Genomic DNA, 24326 nt, shown 5'->3' with positions numbered 1-24326 from the left:
AGTTTAGAAAGTCTTTTCTATAGTGATATAAAAGCCTGTTCAAGGCTAGAAGGAAATCATGAGTACTGTCCTTTTCTACATAGCAACTAGGAAATATACATACAGAGAAAAATGGCATACAACTAATTTATCAAGGTTCAAACAACATTCATCTGAGAAAAGCCTTCCAAACTGGCAATGATTCTTGCAAAGCTTTATTCAGAGGAAATCTAAACTGGGAAAATTGCAATCCTATGGAAAATCTTTCCATTAATAGCAGCTGAACTGACACAAAGGATTGTCATATCAGACTTAACATGAATCAGATCATACCCAGTTTCAAGCTTTACTAATAATTTCAAGGATACACAGGGTCTGGGACATTACTGTGGCTTCTCAGATCCTTTCTTTTTACATACTGTCTAGCTTACATTGAAATATAAGATCTCCAAGGGAGATTATGTGTGACAGATTTTGTGTGAGTGATCTCTTATAACAAGGGAGTGTTTCATTTATGAAATACCTCCACTTTATACTTGAGCTTACATGATATTTTATAGGGAGCCATGCCTGATAATTCTATACTTTTAGGTTTATTTGCTCTAAGCAGTCCTTAACCAGGGAGGTACTGCTAAGAGCATCTCATAAATAAGGACCTTTTTCCTAGTAAATATCATTGGTCCATTTGACAGCACAGCTATTTATCAGCATAACAGAGAGATTAGACCAGGGAACCTGCTTTTTCCCAGGAGTATCTGTGCCCCCCCTCCCCACCCTCCTAAATCCCTACAGGAATGAATGAATGGCAGAATGGTTATTGTAACAACTTCCTCTCTAGTAACTCAAGCAGGATAATGCCCAGTCAAGGTTATTTATTATCAAAATTTAATATAGCTAATGGACAAACTATATGATAAACCATGGGAAATTATACATATGTCACCGAGTGAAGGGGTATTGATTGTTTAGTGATCAGTCCTCTTTTGTTTATTTTTATTCTTGAAATAGTATTTTTCCTAGAACTTAGATTGATCATTATACCATCAAACTTATTCTATTAATATTATAGTACCTTAACATGAACATACATTCAGCTGGGAAAAATGAACTGAGATGTGTAAAAAGGTTAAGTTAGAGATTCTGTTTAACTGAAAATATTATGTTCTTCAAAATTGTAAACTCCCCATTCAAATTTTCTTTGGGGGAGAGATTTTTTTCCTCTGTATTCGTACCAACATGGGTAGGTGACACCAGCATCAACTTCTACAAATGGGCAATCAGATCAACCCTTGGGTTGATAAAGACTTCTAGAATAGAAGGGAAAAGGCTTAGAAAAATTAGGAAAACACTTCAAATGAAGGTATATGCAGCCCTACATTAACCTACTTTAAAATCTTCCATAAACTGCATATCCTTGATAACAGATTCTAGTGTGAAGCTTTTCACTTAGCCATCATGACCCATAATGTAGATTTGGAAAATTGTTGCCTGTAGTCCTGCCCTTGCAAGTAAAATACCAGAAACACAACTGAAAGGTGAGTTATTTAATTCAGCTTTACAGTCCTAGTTGATTCCTGTGTCTAAATGACTCCCCTATCTGGCATCAGACAACCGTGTCTACTTTTAAACATCCCAGTCGGGGCACCTGGGTGGCGCAGTCGGTTAAGCGTCCAACTTCAGCCAGGTCACCATCTCGCGCTCGTGAGTTCGAGCCCCGCGTCGGGCTCTGGGCTGATGGCTCAGAGCCTGGAGCCTGTTTCTGATTCTGTGTCTCCCTCTCTCTCTGCCCCTCCCCCGTTCATGCTCTGTCTCTCTCTGTCCCAAAAAAAAAATAAATAAACGTTGAAAAAAAAAAATTAAACATCCCAGTAATCACCTGAAGCTGGAAATGACTCTAGGAAATAGTCCATTGCTATTTCTTGCCCTAAATGAAAGGCCCCAATCTGAGCCTAACTAGCTGCTACCTAAGCTATTACTATGATTGCCATAAGTGCTTATTCTGAGAATGTACTCAAAAGATAACAACCATTATATTTTGGTTAATGTTGAGCATCTGACTTCAGCTCAGGTCATGATCTCATGGTTCAGGAGTTCAAGCCCTGCAACAGGCTCTCTGCTGTCAGCTCTGAGCCTGCTTCGGATCCTCTGTCCCCCTCTCTTTCTACACCTCCCCCACTCATGCTCCCTCTTTCAAAAATAAAAAAAAATAAACATTAAATAAATAAATAAATAAATAAATAGGAAGCCATTAGCCCTCTTTCCCAATTATGAACATATTAGTTTTCTTGATATATCTTTACACCAGCATTATCATCCACGTATTTAACACTCTGTTTCTCATATTAATATCTTGACATCTTTGATTAGAAATACTTCACTACTAAACACTGTTGTACTCTGTTTCATTTGAGAAGATGATTGAGAAAAAGACTTTTCATATTTCTATGCTTTCCAGTCATGCTTTGCTTCCACAAATAGGAACTACCTGTGGGTCAAATACATAATATCTCTATAGATAACTGACTGTCAGAGATTTTCCAAAGTCATCCTAAATTTATGAGACTTCTATGATCAAAATTGAAAAGATCAATCACTGTAGTCAAATTCTACTTCCAAATGGTCTAAAATAGGTCTAAATGTTTTTATAGTTAGTAGATGAATTGGCTATGTCTACTTGTCAATCCAAATAAGAATAGGAGCATATCAATAACTTTATGTTATTACTATAAACTAGCAGCAAACTGAAGCTGAGCTTGTTGCCTAAATTTTTACAGAAATAGCATATAAAAAATAATTTTGCAAAACTTAAGATATACTCACAAAGTTTCACCAATGATAAATAGACAATGTTAAATAATCCCATCCATACAGAAGACAAGTCATTCAACCAGAAAAATAGTTTTTCAACTATAAATACTCCCAGAAAGTGTATCAGGATGCAGTCCATTCAGTATCACATGTGCCTTTATGGCTAAGGTGTGTTTAAAATTATTTAGACTGGATTCACCTTCTTTTCCACACTTCTGGGTCAATCCTCTGGGGAATTAACCAACTATAATCTCAGCTTTAGATCATAACTTTTCTGAGAAGAAATTTGGTCTTTTCTTGCAAGTGCTGCTATATGGCCTATATCCCATGTTAGAATATTGTCTTTACCAATCATGCATTTTGAATTAATTGTACATAGATCTGTCCTTAATCAACATTACAGGATTTGTCACTCAAGCTCACTTTGGAGAATTCAGCCATGAGCTAGCTGTAGTCCAACACTTACATATGATTACTTCAAATCAGTGTATATTTGAAGATTTTGGATCTAACCAAATAATAACTTATTAACTTTGGAACAGGATATGACAGAACTGGAAAAACTTGATGGTATCTCTTCTCTCAGAGAGCTTACAGTTTATGGCAATCCAGTGAGTATGTTATTTTTCTAATTTATCAGTTAATTTATTTATAGTTGTATATAATTAATTTTTATATGTGAGAATTTTTTATCTGTTCCCATATGTATAGACAGTTATCCAAGCACAATTTATTGAATACTGTCCTCTTACAACTTGTTATAATATAATCTTCCATTGTCACATATAAAAGGATCTGTTTCCAGATTCTATGTTGTATTCATTGGACTATTGTCAATCCCTGTACCAGCATTATACTGTGTTAATTATTAAAGTTTTATATTAAGTTTTGGTGTCCAGGAGAATAAGCACCTCCAATTTTCCTTCTCTTCCTCCTTCTCCTCTTTTTCTTTCTTCACTGTCGTGGCTGTTCTTGGCCCTTTACACTTCCTATGAGTTTAAGGAAACAGCTTTTGAAGCTATGTGAGAGTCTTATTGACATTTTAATTGGAATTGTATTGAATATATAAATTAATTTGGGGATAAATTTGCCATATTTTCCTGTTGGAGGCTTTGGAAGGATTAAATAGGTAGCAGTTTTATTTACCTAACATCTGAACAAATTGACAAATATGACAGTGGCAGATAGAGAGGTGAAAATACTTTGCTTACCTTCGTGAGAAAGCCAAATGGGCGTGCTAACAGATCCCAGAAATAAGCAATCATCATCACTTGGTAACAGGAAATGCTTAAGTGAATTCTTTCCGCATAGGAGGAGAGCTTCTGCTGGAGGAACAGCAGGCATTCTCCTAGCAATAAATTCCTTCCCAAGACAGGAAAGACAAGAGCTAAACATGCCCAGTCTAACCTTCCCAGGTTTATCAATTAAGTCACCCTGCTCCTCTTGGTGGAAGAGTGAGGGGTTGAGAGAGCCCACTAGTGCCACATCACAGAGCTATTTCCACCAAGAAAGAAGTAATAATAAGAGTCTCCCCTAATATTTGTAGTATTTAGACTTCCCATTCATAAGCGTGAATGTCCCTACATTTATTTTATGTTCTTCAATAAAATTTATAGTTTTCTCCTAAAAGTTTTAATCATCTATGGTTTGATTTATTCTGTTGTTTTAATAGCTACTTTGAACAATATCTTTTTACATTTTTCTAATTATTTGTGGCTGAAGTACAGCAATTCTGATTTTTGCATTGTTCTGATTTTTGCATGCTATTCTTTATCTAGGAACCTTGTTGAATGAACTCTCTTTTTAGTTCTAATGGATTGTAAATTTTGTTGGATTTTCTCTGTAGACTATCATATTATCTACAAATAATGACTATTATTTCTTTCCAATCCTTACATTTTTTAAATTTTCTTTACTTAGTGTGTTGACTAGGACCTCTAGTACAGTGTTGAATGAAAGCATTGATAGTAGGTTATTGACTTCAAAAATGCTTCTAAATTGTTACTATTAAATATGAGTTTTTTGTACATTATGGGTAGATAATCTTCAACATTTTAAAGAAGCTCCTTTTTTTAAGTTTATTTATTCCTGAGAGAGACCGTACTAGTGGGGGAGGGGCAGTGAGAGAGGGAGAGAGAGAGAATCCTAAGTAGGCTCCCCACCATTAGCGTGGAGTCAACGCGGGGCTCCAACTCAGGAATCATGAGATGATGACCTGAGTCAAAACCAATAGTCAGACGTTCAAACAACTGAGCAACCCGGGGGCCCCAAGGAAGCTCCTTTCTAATTGCAGTTTACTACCTGTTTTTATCATGAATGGTCATTGGATTTTGACTAATTGGCAATTCTGTTTTTCTCTTTAATCTGTTAATATGTAAATTATATTAATAGACTCCAGTGTTAAACTGTCATTAATCCAGTGCTGAATACTATTTATTTGGTCATGTTTTATGCTTTGCTGGATTCAGTTTGCCAAGATTTCATGTAGTATATCTGTATTTATGGAAATAAGTAAAGTTATCCTATAATTATCTTCTAACGCTATTCTTTTAAATTCATCAAGGTTGTTCTTGCCTCATAAAATTAACTGGGAACTCCCTCTCTCTCTTGCTAGTCTATGAATTAGCATACATAAGAAAAATTCCTCTCTGCCCCTCCCCCGTTCATGCTCTGTCTCTCTGTCCCAAAAATAAATAAACGTTAAAAAAAAAATTAAAAAAAAAAGGGGGGTGCCTGGGTGGCTCAGTCAGTTAAGCGTCCGACTTCAGCTCAGGTCACGGTCTCGCGGTCAGTGAGTTTGAGCCCGGCGTTGGGCTCTGGGCTGATGGCTCAGAACCTGGAGCCTGTTTCCGATTCTGTGTCTCCCTCTCTCTCTGCCCCTCCCCCATTCATGCTCTGTCTCTCTCTGTCCCAAAACTAAATAAACGTTAAAAAAAAAAATTAAAAAAAAAAAAAGAAAAATTCATTCATTTGAATCTGGGCTCAATATTTTTTGAAGTTAGGTTTTAAACTACTTATTCAAATTCTTTAATGGCTATAAATCTAGTAACGTTTTCTATTTCTTCAAAAGTCAGTATTGAGAAGTTATATTCTTCTATAAACTTGTAATTTTTTATAAATTTTAAATGTATTACTATATAATATTCTCCTGAATTTTAAAAATGTCCTCTATATTTATGTTTTGTCACCTTTTTTATACCTAAATTTGTTGATTTTTACTTTTTCTCTTTTATTCTTGGTAAGTCTTGCTTAAGACTTATTTTGTTTATCGTATTAGTATCTCCAAAGAACCATGTTTTGGATTTATCAAGTGGTTTATTTTTGTTTTTTATTTCACTAAGCCCTACCCTTGTTTCCATTTTTCAGTTTCTTGGAGTTTACTTTTTTAAACATTTTTAACATTATTATTAAAACTATTTTTAGCATAATACTGATTCTGTGGTTCAGCTTTTATTTGTTTTAAGTTTTTATTTTACTTCCAGTTAGTTGGCATACAGTGTTATAGTGGTTGCAGTTGTACAATGTAGTGATTCCACACTTAAATACATAACCTGATGCTCATTACAAGTGCACTTCTTAATCCCCATCCCCTATTTAACCCATTCCCCCACCCACCTCCCTTCTGGTAACCATCTGATTGTTCTCTATAGTTAAGAGTCTGTTTCTTGCTTTACTTGTCTCTCTTTTTACCCCTTTGCTCATTTTTTTTTCTTAAATTCCACATATGAGTGAAATCATATGGTATTTGGCTTTCTCTGCCTGACTTATTTCACTTCACAGTATACTCTCTAGGTCCATCCATGTCATTTCAAATGGCAAGATTTCATTCTTTTTTATGGCTGAGTAATATTCCTCTGTGTGTGTGTGTGTGTGTGTGTGTGTGTGTGTGTGTGTGTGGTGTGACATCTTTATCCATTCATCAATTGATAAGTCAATTGATGGCTGTTTCCATAATTTGACTATTGTACATGATGCTGCTGCAAACATCAGGATGCATATATCCCTTTGAATTAGTGTTTCTGTATTCTTTAGGTAAATATCCAGTAGTGTGATTGCTGGATCATCAGGTAGTTCTATTTTTAACTTTTTGAGGAACCTCTACACTGTTTTCCAGAGGGGCTGCATCAGTTTGCATTCCCAGCAACAGTGCAAGAGGGTTCCCCTTTCTCCACATCCTCACCAACATCCGTTGTTTCCTGTGTTGTTGATTTTAGCCACTAGGACAGGTTTTGATTTGCATGTCCCTGATGATGAGTGATATTCAGCATCTTTTCATGTGCCTGTTGGCCATCTATATGTCTTCTCTGGAAAAATGTCTTTTGTGTCTTCTGCACATTTTTAATTAGATTATTTTGTTTTGGGGTGTTGAGTTTTACACGCTCTCTATATATTTTGGATGCTAACCCTTTATTGGATATGTCATTTGCAAATATCTTCTCCCTTCAGTAGGTTCTCTTTTAGCTTTATTGGTTGTTTCCTTTGCTGTGCAGAAGCTTTTCATTTTGGTGTAGTCCCATTAGTCTATTTTTGCTTTTGTTTCCTTTGCCTCAAGAGACATATCTAAAAAGAAGTTGCTATGGCCAATGTCAAATAAATTACTGCCCTGTGTTCTCTTCTAGGATTCTTATTGTTTCAGATCTCACATTTAAGTTTTTAATTCATTTTGAATTTATTTTTGTGTATGGTGTAAGAAAGTGGTCCAGTTCCATTCTTTTGCATGTAGCTGTCAAGTTTTCCCAAACCATTTGTTAAAAAGACTGTCTTTTTCCATGGGATATTCTTTCCTGCTTTGTTGTAGATTAATTAACCATATTATTGTGCGTTCATTTCTAGGTTTTCTGTTATGTTCCATTGATCTATGTGTCTATTTTTATGCTGATACCATACTGTTTTGATTAATACAGCTTTGTAATATAACTTGAAGTCCAAAATTGTGATCCCTCCAGCTTTGCTTTTATTTTTCAAGATTTCTTGGGCTTTTAAATGTCTTTTATGGTTCCATACAAATTTTAGGATTGTTTGTTCTAGCTCTGTAAAAAAATGCTGTTGGTATTTTGATACGACTTGCATTAAAACATATATTGCTTTGGTTATTATAGACATTTTAACAAGAGACAAAGAAGGGCACTATATAATAATAAAGGGGATAATCCAATAAGAAGATATAACAATTGTAAATATTTATGCATCCAACATGGGAGGACTCAATTACATAAAACAATTAATAACAAACATAAAGGGACTAGCTGATAATAATACAATAATAGTAGGGGACTTTAACATCCCACTTACATCAATGGACATGATCATCTAAACAGAAAATCAACAAGGAAACAATGGTTTTGAATAATAACACACAGGACTTGATGAACTTAACAGATATATCCAGAACATTCCACCTTAAAACAGCAGAATACAGATTCTTTTCAAGTGCACCTGTAACATTCTCCAGAACAGATCACATATTAGGCCACAAAACAGGTTCACCAAATTCAGGAAGATCAAAATTATACCATGCACCTTTTCTGACCACAACATTATGAAACTAGAAGTCAACCACAAGAAAAAAATCTGGATAGACCACAAATAAATAGAAGTTAAATAACATGCTACTAAACAATGAGTGGGTCAACTAGAAAATAAAAAAATAAATTTAAAAATACATGGAGGGGCGCCTGGGTGGCTCAGTCTGTTGAGCGTCCGACTTCGGCTCAGGTCACAATCTCACGGTCCGTGAGTTTGAGCCCCGCGTCAGGCTCTGGGCTGATGGCTCAGAGCCTGGAACCTGCTTCCGATTCTGTGTCTCCCTCTCTCTCTGCCCCTCCTCCATTCATGCTCTGTCTGTCTCTGTCCCAAAAATAAATAAACATTAAAAAAAATTTTCTTTAAAAAATACATGGAAACAAATGAAAATGACAACATAACAGTCCAAAATCTTTGGGGTGCAGCAAAAGTGGTTCTAAGAGGGAAGTAGATAGCAACATAGGTCTACCTTAAGAAGCAAGAAAAAAGAATCTCAAATAAACAACTTAACCTTAAACTGAAGGAGCTACAAAAAGAACAACAAATGAAGCTCAAAGCCAGCAGAAGGAAGGAAAAAATAAAGTTTAGAGCAGAATAAAAGATATAGAAACTAAAAAAATAATAGAACATATCGATGAAACCAGGAGGTAGTTCTTTGAAAAAAATTAATAAAATTGATAAACCTCTAGTCAGACTCATCAAAAAGAAAAAAGAAAGGACCCAAATAAATAAAGTCACAGATGAGAGAGGAAAAATGACAACAAACACCACAGAAATATAATTATAAGACAATATTATGAAAAATTGTATGCCAAGAAATTGGACAACCTAGAAGAAATGAATAAATTTCTAGAAACATATTAATTACCAAAAGTGAAACAGGAAGAAATAGAAAATTTGGACAGACCAATAACCAGCAAAGACATTGACTCAGTAATCAAAAAACTTCAACAAAAGTCCAGGATCAGATGGCTTCACAGGTGAATTCTACCAAACATTTAATGAAGAGTTAGTACCCATTCTTCTCAAACTATTCCAAAAAATACAAAAGAAAAGAAAACTTCTAAATTTATTCTTTGAGGTTAGCATTACCCTGACCAGATATCAAAACCAGATAAAGACGCCAAACACAAAAAAGAACTACACTCCAATATCTCTGATAAACAGAGATAAACATAGATGCAAATATCCTCAACAAAGTACTAGCAAACCAAATCCAACAATACATTAAAAAAAATAATTCACCATCAAGTGAGATTCATTCCTGGGTTGCAAGGATGGTTCAATACTTGCAAATACATCACATTAATAAAAGAAAGGATAAGAACCATCTGATCATTTCAATAGATACAGAAAAAGTATTTGACAAAGTACATCCATTCATGATAAAAAAACCCGACACAAAGTAGGTTTAGAGGTAACATACCTCAATGTAATAAAGGCCATCTATGAAAAACCCACACCCAATATCATCCTCAATGGGGAAATACTGAGAGCTTTTCCTCTACGGTCAGGAACAAGACAGGAATGTCCACTTTCACCACTGTTATTTAACACAGTACTAGATTTCCTAGCCACAGCAATCAGATAACAAAAAGAAATGAGGAATCCAGATCAGCAAGGAAGAAGTAAAACTTTCACTATTTGCTGATGACATGATACTCCATATAGAAAACCTGAAAAACTCCACCAAAAAACTGCTAGAACTGTGAAATGAATTCAGGAAAGTTGCAGGGTACAAAATCAATATACAGAAATCTGTTGCATTTCTATACACCAATGCTGAAGCAACACAAAGAGAAATTAAGGAATCTATCCCATTTAAAATTGCACCAAAAACAGTAAGATGCCTAGGACTAAACCTAACCAAAGAGATGAAAGACCTGTACTCTGAAAACTATAAAACACTGATGAAAGAAGTTAAAGATGACACAATGAAATGAAAAAAAAAATCCCATGCTCACAGATCAAAAGAAAAAATATTGTTAAAAGGGAATTTACTTTAAAAAAAATTCTTAAGTAGGATGTCTAGTTCATTTTTAGGTTTCAAAACACTGCTTAGCAGCATATTAAAAGTTTTGATATGTAGTATTTTTCCTGTTCTTTATTTCTTAAATTCTAGTCTCCAAAAGATTTCTTCTTTTGGGGCGCCTGGGTGGCGCAGTCGGTTAAGCGTCTGACTTCAGCCAGGTCACGATCTCGCGGTCCGTGAGTTCGAGCCCCGCGTCAGGCTCGGGGCTGATGGCTCGGAGCCTGGAGCCTGTTTCTGATTCTGTGTCTCCCTCTCTCTCTGCACCTCCCCCGTTCATGCTCTGTCTCTCTCTGTCCCAAAAATAAATAAAAACATTGAAAAAAAAATTTAAAAAAATAAAAATAAAAAAAAAAAATAAAAAAAAAGATTTCTTCTTTATTCCATGAATGATTGAGGTGTGTGTGTGTGTGTGTGTGTGTGTGTGTGTGTGTGTGAATTTCAAACCTATGAAGCGTTTTTTGTTATCTCTTTGTCATTTATTTCTGTTACTGTGTTTTGGTCAGAGGAGACAGTCTATACATTCTTTGGTATTTATAAGACTTTCTTTCTGGCCTATAATGTGGTTCATTTTTTAAACCTCTATTATATATATATACACTACATTAGAAAAAAATCGATTGTTGGCATGCCTGGGTGGTTCAGTCAGTTAAGCGTCCAACTCTTGTTTCAGCTCAGGTCTTGAGGGCGAGCCCTGCTTCGGGATCCACACTGGGCATGGAGCCTGCTTGAGATTCTGTCTCCTCCCTTTACCTTTCTCCTCCTCCCCCACTCACACTCTTTCTCTCTCTCTCTCTCTCTCTCTCTCTCAAAAAAAAAATAATAATAATAAAATAGATTGTTTATTCATTCCCCTTTGATGAAAATTTGTCTCTTTTTTGTCTCTTCTTCATGATCACAAGATGTGCTATATACTTTCTCTTTGCTGTCAGTCCCCCAAGAACACCCCCACATTCAGAGATTTGCTAAAAGAACTCAAGGGACTTAGCATATCATTGTACTCATGGCTAAAATTTATTAAATGACATAGTGAGGATTCACAGCCAGGTGATGAAGAAAAAAGACACAGGTGGAGTCTGGAGAATTGATAAGTAGGCTTCCTTATGCTCTTTCTCTCCCATGAGGGAGAGAAGGGTCACATAGTACATCCTCTTCACCCAGCAACAAAAATGCAGCAACATGTGTTTATGTTTCTACCCAGGAAATTCCACTACACTTAGCATTCAAGAATTTTGTTGGAAGTTGGTCACATATGTACCCAATGCCCATCACATACCAAAACTCCAGACTCCCAGAAGGAAAGCAAGTTGACCATAAATCATATCATTTGGGTAAGCAGTCTAGGCACAGTGAACTACCTTTAATCAGTTAAGGAATGGTGGGAACACTTCCAAAATCCAAGTACCAAAAACTAGTCAAGAGCTATCCTTGCAAGCAGACCTTTCTAAAGATAACAGTTTCAGGCCTACTATGTTAACTCTTCCTACATACCTTCTTATGTACACATGCAAATATTTTTCAGAGTAGGCTGACAAACTATGAAGGGATGGATTATACGATCCAACAGATGTGTACTGAATTCAACTGGACAGTGCCTATGGGAAAATACCATATAAGTTTCAAAGTAATTACTCATAAATGAATTTTTATAGCATAATCCTATTCATGAGTTGAGATTGCCTGTAGTTAATGAACAATATTATATGCTCTAAAAAGAGACTACACGTCTAAATGGTAGTCTTGGTTAACAAAAAAGTTCTAATCTTCATTTAGTATAACAAGAAATTGAGAAATCTTTCAAAAAGGGAGCTCATATTTGTATCAGCTAACACTACAAATTAGCTATTATCTGTCATTTTTGGTGCCCAGGTTAAATTTCTTTCTCTATAAAGGTTAATCTTTGAAATAAAAGTTTTTTTAAGAAATACATTGTTATTTTTAACTTTATTCAGATTTGCAGAAAAACACTACATCGCCACATGCTCATATTTCGGCTGCCTAACTTACAGATGTTAGACGGAATACCTGTGAATTCAGATGACAGGGCAAAAGCTGAATTTCAATTCTCTGAACTACAAGCAAAGAAAACTTCGGTAATACTTCTATTATTTATACTTTTCCTTTTAAAATATATCATTATTAACAAATTAAAGCCAATTTACTGGGTAAATCTGGGCTATGATGTTCTGGTAGACTATTTTAGTATCTATTTTAGTGATTACTATCAAAAGCATCTTGATCTGGTGAATAGAGCATATACATACATGCAAATTCCAGGGAAGCTCCTTTTTCTAATAATGTAGTTTGATATAAAGAAAATTATTTAAAATCTTGGGGTGCCTGGATGGCTCAGTTGGTTAAGTGCCCAACTCTTGATTTCAGCTCAGGTCATGATCTCATGGTTTGTGACTTTAAGCCCACGTCAGACTTTGGGCTGACAGCAAGAAGACTGCTTCAGATCCTCTGTCTCCCTCTCTCTCTGCCCCTCCCTGCTTTCCCTCTCAAAAATAAATAAATATTAAAAATAAAATAAAATAAAATCTGCGTACCTCTTGCTCAATATGTGAGATAATGATAATGCTAGAAGGTAAGAAACTATAACATATCACTTCTATAAACAGAAACTAACAAACTCTTTCAGTTTAGCAGATAGGAAGGGAAGGAAGGAATTCTGACCTCAACACTCTGGACTATGTAGTTCATCTAACAAGGGAGATGTGTGCTTCTTTCTTGTCGGCCAGAATAATTGTGCCTTTTACCCGTGAACGCTAAAAAGGTATCTGACCATGACATGAAAGAGTTTAGAGAGAGAAGCCACAAAGCATACCATTAGGAAATTCTGTCCTTGGCCACCAGGATTCTTCATGACCATCCTCCAAAGACTAAACTTAACCCAGAAAAGCTATAGTTTTTGAACAAAGAAGTAACCTTATTAGAGCTGTGCCTTTGCAAGATTTGAGAAAGAAGAGGCTGGAAGCAGGGAAACCAGTTAAGAGGCTTTTAGAGATTATGAAGACCTAGACTAGGGTGGGGCAGTTAAGAAGGTAAGTGAACCTCTAAAGTAAGTGAAAGCCAGAGAGCAAGGACATCAGTCAGTTAACAAATAACACTTTTGAAACTCATATTGAAAAGAAAAGAAGATTACCATAGATGCTTTTACTTAATCAATGGATTACCCAGCACTCTCCATCCATTCTGTAAAATAAATCGATTCCCAGAGCACACTGGAAGTTTGATACTAGAAGGCTCTTCTCCAGCCCACTTCTGCCTTCAGCAGATTTACACATTTATCAAGAGCTGGCTGTTTTGTCAAAAACTTATATGTCAGTTCTTTTATCTTAAAAAGCCAGATATGCTATAAATGCAAATTTTATTCTATTTTATTTTTTTAATTTTTTTTTCAACGTTTATTTATTTTTGGGACAGAGAGAGACAGAGCATGAACGGGGGAGGGGCAGAGAGAGAGGGAGACACAGAATCGGAAACAGGCTCCAGGCTCTGAGCCATCAGCCCAGAGCCTGACGCGGGGCTCGAACTCACAGACCGCAAGATCGTGACCTGGCTGAAGTCGGACGCTTAACCGACTGCGCCACCCAGGTGCCCCTATAAATGCAAATTTTAAATTACTATTTGTATATTTCTATGATAACCAAAATAGGGTACTTTGGAAAATCTGGATAAAGATCAATCACACACGTACACACACACACACACACACACACACACACACACAAATAGTGTCAAATAGGTTAGGAGGAAAATCTTGTAAAAAATGGGAGAAAATTATAAAAATTCAAACACAATATGTGGGAAAATTATTTTAAAAATTCTTGTGTTCAAATTTTCTCCACATGTCTTTAAATTCTTACTACTTTAAAGAAACCAAAACTGGAAGTTGTAGGCAAAACATTAAGGATAGCTTTATCTAAGAACAATGAGATAAAATACCAATCAAGGGACTCTTACAGAAAAAAGGCCTCAGCCATCACAAGATTCATGAGCGCATGTACATTTATGTTTTATGACTAAAAAATAGGGGTGCCTGGGTGGCTTAGTCAGTTAGGCATCTGACTCTTGATTTCAGCTCAGGTCATGATCTCATGGTTTGTGAATTCAAACCCTGCATCGGGCTTTGTGCTGATGGTGGAGAGGCTGTTTGGGATTCTATTTCCCTCTCTCTCTGTCCCTCCCCTGCTTGCTCTCTCTCTCTCTCAAAATAAATAAAATTAACTTAAAATTTTTTTAAATACCTCTAAAAAATAAACATGAATTATATATACAATTCTTAGTTATTCCCTGATTTTTTTCATCAACCTTGACATTTTTTGGTTAACCAAGGAGCTTCTATTATAGGTCAAAGTAGTCACAGAGACCTGCAAGACTTAAAGTTGTACAGTGTTAATAAGTATTAACTACAATAGCCAAAGGAAGTGGTTCATTTGTAGGTTATATCTTTAAAAATTATTCTAAAAATTATGCTTTGTGAAAACAGATCTTAGCTACTAATTTGTATGACTTAACTAAGAAAGAGCACCATCTAATGTGATCTACTGAAATTACTGTCACAGGTCCTAGTCTTTCAAAAGAGAGCAAATAATCAAATAAAATTTAGGTCAGTGATCTAAGGCTCCTTTCCCCTCTCTATTTTATATTCCTGGAGCAAGTCATTTCTTACTTCCAGAAGTGGAAAACTAAAGGAAACTTGAGTTTCCCACTGCTGCTGTAATAAATTACTCAAATTTAGTGGCTTGAAACAACACAAATTTATTATCTTATAATTCTAGAGGTCAGAAGTCCAAAAACTGGTCTTACAGGGCTAAACACAGGCAGTGACTCCTATATTTCTTCTGGAGCTCAAGGAGAGAATTTGTTCTTTGCCTTTTCAAACTTCTGGAAGTTATCTGCATTCCTTGGCTCACGGTCCTCTTCCAGCAATAGCATCACTTCCACTTCTGATTCCATCTGTACATCTTCTCTATCTCTGACCCTCCTGACTCCCCTCCTTCTTATAAGGACTCTTGTGATTGTACTGAGACCACCTAGATAATCAAAGATCATTTCCTCACCTCAAAATCCAATGTAATTATGTCTGCAAAGTCCCTTTTGTCATGTAAGGTAATATATTCACAGGTTTTGGAAATTCAATGTGGACATCTTTTTTTTTGGGGGGGGGCACTATTCTGCCTCCCATACCACATATGTGAGGGCTCCAGGTGAGAGAACTATAAAAACTGTCACATTACAATTTATAAATTGTATTTTAAGGTAATGTTGGCTAATTTGAAAAATTACATATAAATTCACCAAATTACATATAAAGAAATCACTTAGAGAAACTTTAAAGATCCTAATTTCCATATATATTTTTTTATTAGTTTCATGTAGCAGAAAAAATACACAAACTCAAATTTTAGTCGATAAGTATTTTACTAAAGGATTTGCTTCTTGGTTATTCTTTTCTATTTCTCATATAGTGAACTCAGATTTTTCCCATTACTATATATGATATGATAATATGCCTTGAGTGAATCTAGACATGTATTCTTGCCATTTGAATCAGTGCCATATAAAAAAACTTAATTATTTTTCCACTTATTCTATATGTAAACATTTTATTAAAAATTATTTTTTGATTTGTCTATACATGGTTAATAAAATAAGGGGGATATCCAAAGTCTTTATTTTAGAGAAATCCGTTTAGATCTTTAAAATTTTATAATGTTTATTTTTGAGAGACAGCACACACACACACACACACACACACACACACACACACACGTGGGGGAGGGGCAGAGAGAGAAGGAGACAGAATCCAAAGCAGATTCCAGGCTCTGAGCTGTCAGCACAGAGTCAGACACGGGGCTCGAACCCACAAATGGTGAGATTGAGACCTGAGCCAAAGTCGACGCTTAACCGACCGAGCCACCCAGGCACCCGTATTTATTTATTTTTAATTAATCTCTACAGCCAATGTAGGGCCTGAACTCATGACCCCAAGATCAAGAGTCACATGCTCTTCCAACTGAGCCAGCCAAGTGGCCCAGAGAAATCTATTTTAAGATTCAATAACAATGTTTATTTTCATGGCTAGGATAAAATTGAGCCATCATTTCTTTTAGCTATTCAGAAGACACAAAAACAATCCTTTTTCAAGTTTATCACTTCAGTCTAATTCATTTTTCTTTCAGTTACTGCTGTTCTTTCTTTTTTAAGAGCAAGTAAAGATAATTAACTCTAAAGTTGTCCTTTAAACCAAAACATTTTGGTCCTTTTGGTTTCAAAAGAAAATTTGACAACATTCTAGATTCGTGATGGGAAGAAACTCTAAAAAGGAATTAGTTAGGGAATTTGGGACTGAGCATCTTTAGTAAAAAGCCTGATACTTTAGTGCTCATTACAAAGCTGCATTCTTGTTGACACTTATTAAAACAGGGTAATTGGCCATTTTACACTAATGGCAAACACTTATATTTCTAAGTAAGTTGACTCATATATTCAGAATTCATATTTTTAAAAGTATAAACAAGGTCAGTCTTAAGACAGAGCAAGCATAAATTTCTAGGGAAACCAAGAGTCTCCAGCCTAAAATACTTGTCTCCTCTGTTTGCTGATTCCTGAAATTCTTTTAAAAGCCTCTTAATCCTCAACTAACTTAAAATGTAAACACCATTTAGAGAGTTAGCACATTCATTAAGTGATTGTTATAAGATGCTTTTCTTAGTCCCCATTTATTTACTTGTTTTTGAAAAACTAATTAACTGCAAGGCACCTGATGAGGTAATATGAGGATTATAAAGATGTTGAAGATATAATGCTTACTATCTAGAAATTCCTGCTCAGTAAAAAAGAAAAGAGAAGAAAAAAGAAAAGAAAAGAAAAGAAAAGAAAAGAAAAGAAAAGAAAGAGAAGAGAAGAGAAAGAGAAAAGAAGAAAAAGAAAAAAAAAGAAATGTTACAAAGGAGAAAAAGTTTAATTCTCATTTTCTTAATTCTACACTTACCTCATTGAGATCCTATGGAGAGAGGGAGATGCCGTCATACTAGTGATGAGTACAGTACAATCTGAAAAGACAGAACATAAGGTTCTGAGAGAGGTTAAGGGTTCAAAAGACTGTTTCAGTTTCTGCCTCATACCAACTCAGTTTAGGCATATAACTCCTGACCTAAAAATTTTTAAATTATCAAGTGGGGCTTGCAGTAAGGACTAAATCTATTGATCTGAGTTTTGGAAATGAGACATTCTTAACTGGTTTTATTTTATTATGTAGCTCATTCCTGTTACCAACTGTCCAATGGATGGTGGGTCATTTGGCCAAGTGAAAGCTCCTCCCATGAAGATAACAAATGTAATTCTGCCTAGTGGATTTAGCCATTACTTGGGATCTGACTTCACTTTAACTCCTGAAGCTGAAGGTATTTTGACAAAAAGTTTCAGAATGAACGTAAAAGCAAACAAACACTTCATTTGAAACAAAAATCTCGCTTTGACTTCTAATACTACTTAAAATTGCATTTTTAAATTTACATTTCCTAAAATTGCATGTTTGTTCAAGTTTCATGTGGCCATTCTGACTTTAGAGTCTATAGTTTTGGGGAGTTTTGTTCAACTACTAATATTTTGTAACTAAACATTTGCTTGTAATGTGAACTTTGTGATACTTGCACAATTATTTTCTGAATTATGTATTTTCAAAGGCTTTGTTTCATTTTATATATTTCATAGCATATAACTGCTAAAACCAATTCTTTTGTACATCCTGCTAAAAGTAGAAATCAGAGGTTTAAAAATATCTGTGACAACAGATTCTTGGGGTACAAAGAGAAGATCGGATTTTATCCTTGAAACCACAAGTAAAGCATGCAGCTAATACTAGAGAAAAGTTTCAAGAGGTACAGCTCGAAAGGAGGGAGTATATTAAAAGGACAGGGCATGGAAATGTATCCTTCTATTACACACATTTTAATTCAGGCTAGATCAAACCTATTCCCTAATTCCATATCTTCACTGGCTATCTTGTTGGTGAAAGTGGGGATAGCCACTCCTCTCAGGGCTCACCTCTTCCATTCCCTGTAACATTCCACTTTGCTTGGGACCACTGGTGGCAATAAAATTGAACATCATGAATTTATAAAATGATCTAAGAGCCTACCAAGAATAGTATATTGTTCTGTGTGATTATTTCAAGAAGAAACTCAGTTAAAAGAAACCCCAAATCATTTACTTTGTTAAGATGTTATTTTTTAACTTATTTTTCATACTTCTACATACTAAATGGCTTTAAGATTTTAGTCACGGTGAGAACTTTTATGCTTCTGTCTGATAAATATAACTATTAGTAAAATAGGACATACCAAATTTTTAGCCTCCTTAACAGTACAATGTCCTCTTCGGGAATGGCATCAATATCTTTTTTTTTTCCTGGCACTAGTTCAATCCTGAATTCATCTCCATAACATCCTCAGATCTGTCTTCAAAATTTGTCTGTGACTATATTTGAGGTTTTTCTTAAAAAGTCTTATAATTTCTCTCCTATCTTCTGACTATGTTGCCCCAATTTTTATTTTGAAAAATTATGGTCACTTTGTCTGTACATTTATTACAGCACACAGCTCTAGATATTTATATTTTTAAAAATTACCTAGAAATAATCAAATAGATTCGCTAACTCAGACATTTAAGCAGCATTGAGTGCTAGAAATATATTCCAATTCCATAATTTTATTTAAAATTTTAAATTCATGTTATGAAATATGTACAGGATACATTCAGCTCAAGGGCAGCCAAGCTTTATTACTTAATTCATTTCATTACTTACTGCTTCTCATTCTTTCACAATTCCTAATTTCAGACAAAAAAAACAAGAATGCAGAGACTCTGACAAATAATCCTCGGAGCATCCATGCAGAAATAGCTTTTCGGCAACTCAGAGGAATAGATCCCTCTCCGTCTCTTTTATCACATCAGAATATGACATCTCCAACTACACAAATGTACCAGAGCAACCCAGATGAGGGAAGGTAAACTATTCTGTGTTTTAACATCATTTCTCATCATTAAAAAAAAACTCCCCAAATTTGCTAGTCATGTATAAAAATAGAAAACATTATTGAATACTATTATTTATTTACTGAGAGCAGGGAGAAGCTGTCAGATAGCATAAGGCTTCTCCCACATTCACAAAACCTTTCCCAAAGTCCAGTATATTTACTTCATAATTCAAAAAGACTTAGAAATGGCTATCAAGGTAGAATAGTGCTCACCTATGCTTACATGAGGGAACACTGAAATAAACACTTGTAATTATATTGTCTCTGAAGTCACTTCTCACTAAATGTGCAACATGATTCACTTACATTTTGAACAACAAGATAAATTCAACTCTGAAATCACGAAACACTGAGAATTTTGTCGATTCTTCAAACCTCTTCTTGTAGTTCCGACTTGCCTCTCCTCCAGTCTGGACCCTCTCCCTGGAGGCCAGCTCAGTGCCTAAGAACCTGCTACTTCTCATTAAGAATCCACTCTGTTCAACACCTGTCTGCCTAGATTTCCAGTTATTACCTGTCCCCCAGCTTCTTTGGATCCAAGCTCCAATTCATCTATTAGTGACCTACTCAACAGCAGATCTAGTGTAGGCCTGGCTCCTGATGTACTGACTTCCTTCCTATTATCAGTCCTCAGGATAACCTGATTTTTTTTTTTATATGAAGTTTATTGACAAATTGGTTTCCATACAACACCCAGTGCTCATCCCAAAAGGTGCCCTCCTCAATACCCATCACCCACCCGCCCCTCCCTCCCACCCCCCATCAACCCTCAGTTTGTTCTCAGTTTTTAACAGTCTCTTATGCTTTGGCTCTCTCCCACTCTAACGTCCTTTTTTTTTTTTTGTTTTGTTTTTCCTTCCCCTCCCCCATGGGTTCCTGTTAAGTTTCTCAGGATCCACATAAGAGTGAAACCATATGGTATCTGTCTTTCTCTGTATGGCTTATTTCACTTAGCATCACACTCTCCAGTTCCATCCACGTTGCTACAAAAGGCCATATTTCATTTTTTCTCATTGCCACGTAGTATTCCATTGTGTATATAAACCACAATTTCTTTATCCATTCATCAGTTGATGGACATTTAGGCTCTTTCCATAATTTGGCTATTGTTGAGAGTGCTGCTATGAACATTGGGGTACAAGTGCCCCTATGCATCAGTACTCCTGTATCCCTTGGGTAGATTCCTAGCAGTGCTATTGCTGGGTCATAGGGTAGGTCTATTTTTAATTTTCTGAGGAACCTCCACACTGCTTTCCAGAGCGGCTGCACCAATTTGCATTCCCACCAACAGTGCAAAAGGGTTCCCGTTTCTCCACATCCTCTCCAGCATCTATAGTCTCCTGATTTGAGGATAACCTGATTTTTAAATGTCCAAAAATAGGATCATTTTCTCTACTGCACTGTCTTTTTGGAATTGAACTCATATAAATTACAGAAATTATTTACTGCCGAATGACCTTAAAGTAGCTGATCCATTAGGAAAATAAGTCATATTATTTGACTTATAAATATCTTATTTCTGACAGAATTCCTGGCAGCCACTTTCCAAGATCAAATCGAATGTAACTGCCTAAAGAGAAATGAATATACACCAAGAAACCTATTTCTGTTTAGTAGTTGTACCAAAATTAGCAGACAGTGTTGGTGGAAATATAATATATAAGATAATCATGTTACTTATTTTACTGAAGCACTTCAGTTCCATATGATGATAATTTCTGTCACCCTGGTTGAATTTTACTTTAATATCACCTCTCTTAAACTTTCTTTATGATTATCTTAATTATTCATTTGAATTTCTATATTAAAAAAATCATGAACCATTATATCCTACAATTTGAAAAGATAGAAGTAGCGTAAAACAAAGTCCAGAGAATCAAATATTTAGTGCTGATATTGGAAGCATTTAGTTACAAACTCTTATTGTGGCCTGTCATATGAAGATACTAAGAGAAGGTAATTCTAGTAAATATGCATATTTTATTTGTTGAATATCTGTTCGTTTGGAGTTAACAAGAACTAAGGTATACATTTCTTACCAAACACAGCTATTACTAAAGCAAGTTGAGCTTTGCTCATTGAATTACAAACTAGTTTTTTAGGACTAAAATTGGGGGAAAAGTACACTTAAGCCAAATCTGTCCTAAGAATTGTTTAGAGATGCAAATTATGGGCATCAGTAGTACTTCCTGAAAGTGGCTAACTGCAGGTGCAACCAGGCATTCGTGCTCTAAGAATAAAAAAGCACTATTTCAAATATAAAATGTGTTAATTGTACCCATAGTGTACAAGCAGTTTGAGGCTAAAAAGAACATATGTTCAAACTGAGTGGACACTTTTAAATTTGAGATCCTTAATAATTTATTTCACTGGAAATAATTTTTCTAAAATTTTACACTGCATAGTACTAGGGCACATCACAAATAAATCAAATATGGTTTTGAATTTGATTGTTTTATTAGATACAGCTCTTTAAATTAATGACTAAATTGCCAATCATATTTTGATATAAATGGGCTCTACAATTCATGAATTATTCTACTAAAATTTTCCAAGTATTGGTTCAACACTGCATGTAGTTTTCATACTATTTTAGATGTTCCTTACATGAAAATAAATTTTTACTAAAATATTTGTATTTTTTAACCTACCTGGAAATAGGCTTAAAGATATTTTGGAAACTAATTCCAATGTGTCTGCAGCAATATTGTATCTTTTCTTCTTCAAATGCTATATATGCTTATGATTTAATCATGTAATGCTTAAAATTTCAAATCCAATACAGATTGATTTTATACTTTTTAATGTGTGGTTTTTAAACAACTGTTACTCTTAGCTGAAAATAAGATCCTTTGTTTAAAAAACAACTCTGCAGTTCTTATGATGTCCAGAAGATGTCTTTCTTGCCCTTTAGTTTTAACAACTGCTTCCCTTACAGTGTTTGGATGAGTGTCTGCTCTTCATTCTTTGTTACTAACTTGGCATCGCCAGCTTTTTTTCTTTGATGATAATGTATAAATGAAATACTGAATATATGTTACTTTTATAATGAAAATTGCCTTTTCAAATAATAAATCTGGTGGGAAAAATAAGTGCAACTGGCTTTCACTAGACAAAAAGAATTTACAAGAATTAGAAAAGTATAAAGCAGGAAAACATAACTCATTATTCAGCATCCACTTAACATTTAGCATATTTTCTCCAACCATTTTTCCTATCCATTTGGAATATACTTGAGATGATCATTTGATTTTTATGTACTACACATTGTTAAATTTTGAGATATCATTTCTATTATCAATTTTTAATTACATCTGAATTTCCTGAAAGAAGTAAATGAATTTATAATACATAATTTGATAATAACATTAAAAAATATTAACATGTATTTAGGCATTATTAGGTGACATACAGAAAATAGACACAGATCCAACCTTTAGAACATTTTAACATAAAACGTGATCGGGGCCCCTGGGTGGCTCAGTCGGTTAAGTGTCCATCTTCAGCTCAGGTCATGATCTCACAGTTCATAGGTTCAACCCCATGTTGGGCTCTGTGCTGACAGCTCAGAGCCTGGGGCCTGCTTCAGATTCTGTGTCTCCCTCTCTCTGTCTCCCTCTCCCTCCCCCCACTCACGCGTGCGCTCTGTCTCTCTCTCTCTCTCTCTCAATAAATAAAAACATTTTAAAAATGGGAAAACGTGATAAATTATTTCATATAAAAGCAATGAGGAAGATCATTACTAAGGTAATTTGCACAGTTCTGAATTTTTTTCTGCCATGATGGCAGATGACACTGACATGATATACAACATAATCCCCTGAAAATGCCTAGATAGGTTAAACTGTTGGTTATGTGCAGTTCATAAAAGAATAGCTATAACTGCATCCCTTTCCTGTTCAACAAAACAAAAGAATGTAATTGAACATAAGAGATGTTTTTATAGGAATGACTTTATTTTTTTAATGTTTTTTTAATGTTTTTTTTTATTATTTATTTTTGAGAGAGACAGAGCAGGAGTGGGAGAAGGGCAGAGAGAGAGAGGGAGACAAAGAATCAGATACAGGCTCCAGGCTCTGAGCTGCCAGCACAGAGCCTGATGCGGGGCTTGAACCCACGGACCACAAGATCATGACCTGAGCTGAGTTGATGCCCAGCTGATTGAACTACCCAGGCACTCCTAGGAGTGACTTTAGATCTGCCCTAAATTATTTAAGTAAGTAATTCACAAACTGAGCAATTTTAAGTTATAGTTACAAACTATTTGTAACATACCTCACAACTCATTACCACAAAACAGGCAAATAGTGCTTTAAATTTACAAACTACTAGCCCATATTTTACATAGTTTATCCTAATACCACTCTATGAAGTAGATAAGACATTTATTGTCTCCATTTATAGATAAAGAAACTGGCTCAAGGAAAAGAGTAGATATCATACCAAATCCTAGGTTTTTTTCCACTCCAAATTCATTACTTTTTCAATTACTACAAGTGAACTGACATTAAATTATTACTAATATGTAATCAGCAGTAGTAGAGCCCTAATGTATGGAAAAGCTATAAACTATTCATCCTCTTCCAGTATATTTAGCTTAAGGAAAATGCATAATTTCCACAGTAAAATTAGTTCTTTGCCCCCAGCAAATGTCCTGACAGATTTATTTTGCATGCAGTCATATGCATGAATACAGACTTGTTTTAAATTAAAAAACAATTCCACAAACAACCTTGAAAACTAAAGTTAGGGCACTTTATAGGTTAGGAGCCTGTAACGCTGAACTGAATATAGATGATGTCAAAGTGATCTTCTGATTTCTGTATATGAAGATTGACCATAATAAAGTAATTATCCAATAAGAACTTTATTATTTACCTCTTTTTGTATTGTTCTAGACTTCTCTGATTGTTGACACAAAATTAACTATGGTCATGCAC

At 35.1% G+C, this 24326-nt stretch overlaps 1 protein-coding gene across 1 annotated transcript in view; it reads left to right on the top strand.

Moving 5' to 3' along the window:
* The window catches only part of LRRC9 (leucine rich repeat containing 9), a 106496-nt gene extending 85544 nt beyond the window's left edge, over window positions 1–20952 (top strand). Inside the window, exons 28-32 of the mRNA XM_047080142.1 lie at window positions 3330–3398; window positions 12292–12432; window positions 17607–17751; window positions 19188–19356; window positions 20913–20952. Of these exons, the coding sequence (XP_046936098.1) occupies window positions 3330–3398; window positions 12292–12432; window positions 17607–17751; window positions 19188–19356; window positions 20913–20952 (564 nt within the window). The remainder of the gene's footprint in view (window positions 1–3329; window positions 3399–12291; window positions 12433–17606; window positions 17752–19187; window positions 19357–20912) is intronic.
* Window positions 20953–24326: the final 3374 nt, after the last annotated feature.

Source organism: Lynx rufus, unplaced genomic scaffold, assembly GCF_022079265.1.
Source record: "Lynx rufus isolate CCGP_SWC_20201006 ecotype Redwood Valley unplaced genomic scaffold, mLynRuf1.p SCAF_17, whole genome shotgun sequence".
In the NCBI taxonomy this organism is placed as follows: Eukaryota; Metazoa; Chordata; class Mammalia; order Carnivora; family Felidae; genus Lynx; species Lynx rufus.
The sequence above is the reverse complement of the archived record's forward strand: the minus strand, read 5'-3'. Positions and strand labels throughout refer to the sequence as shown.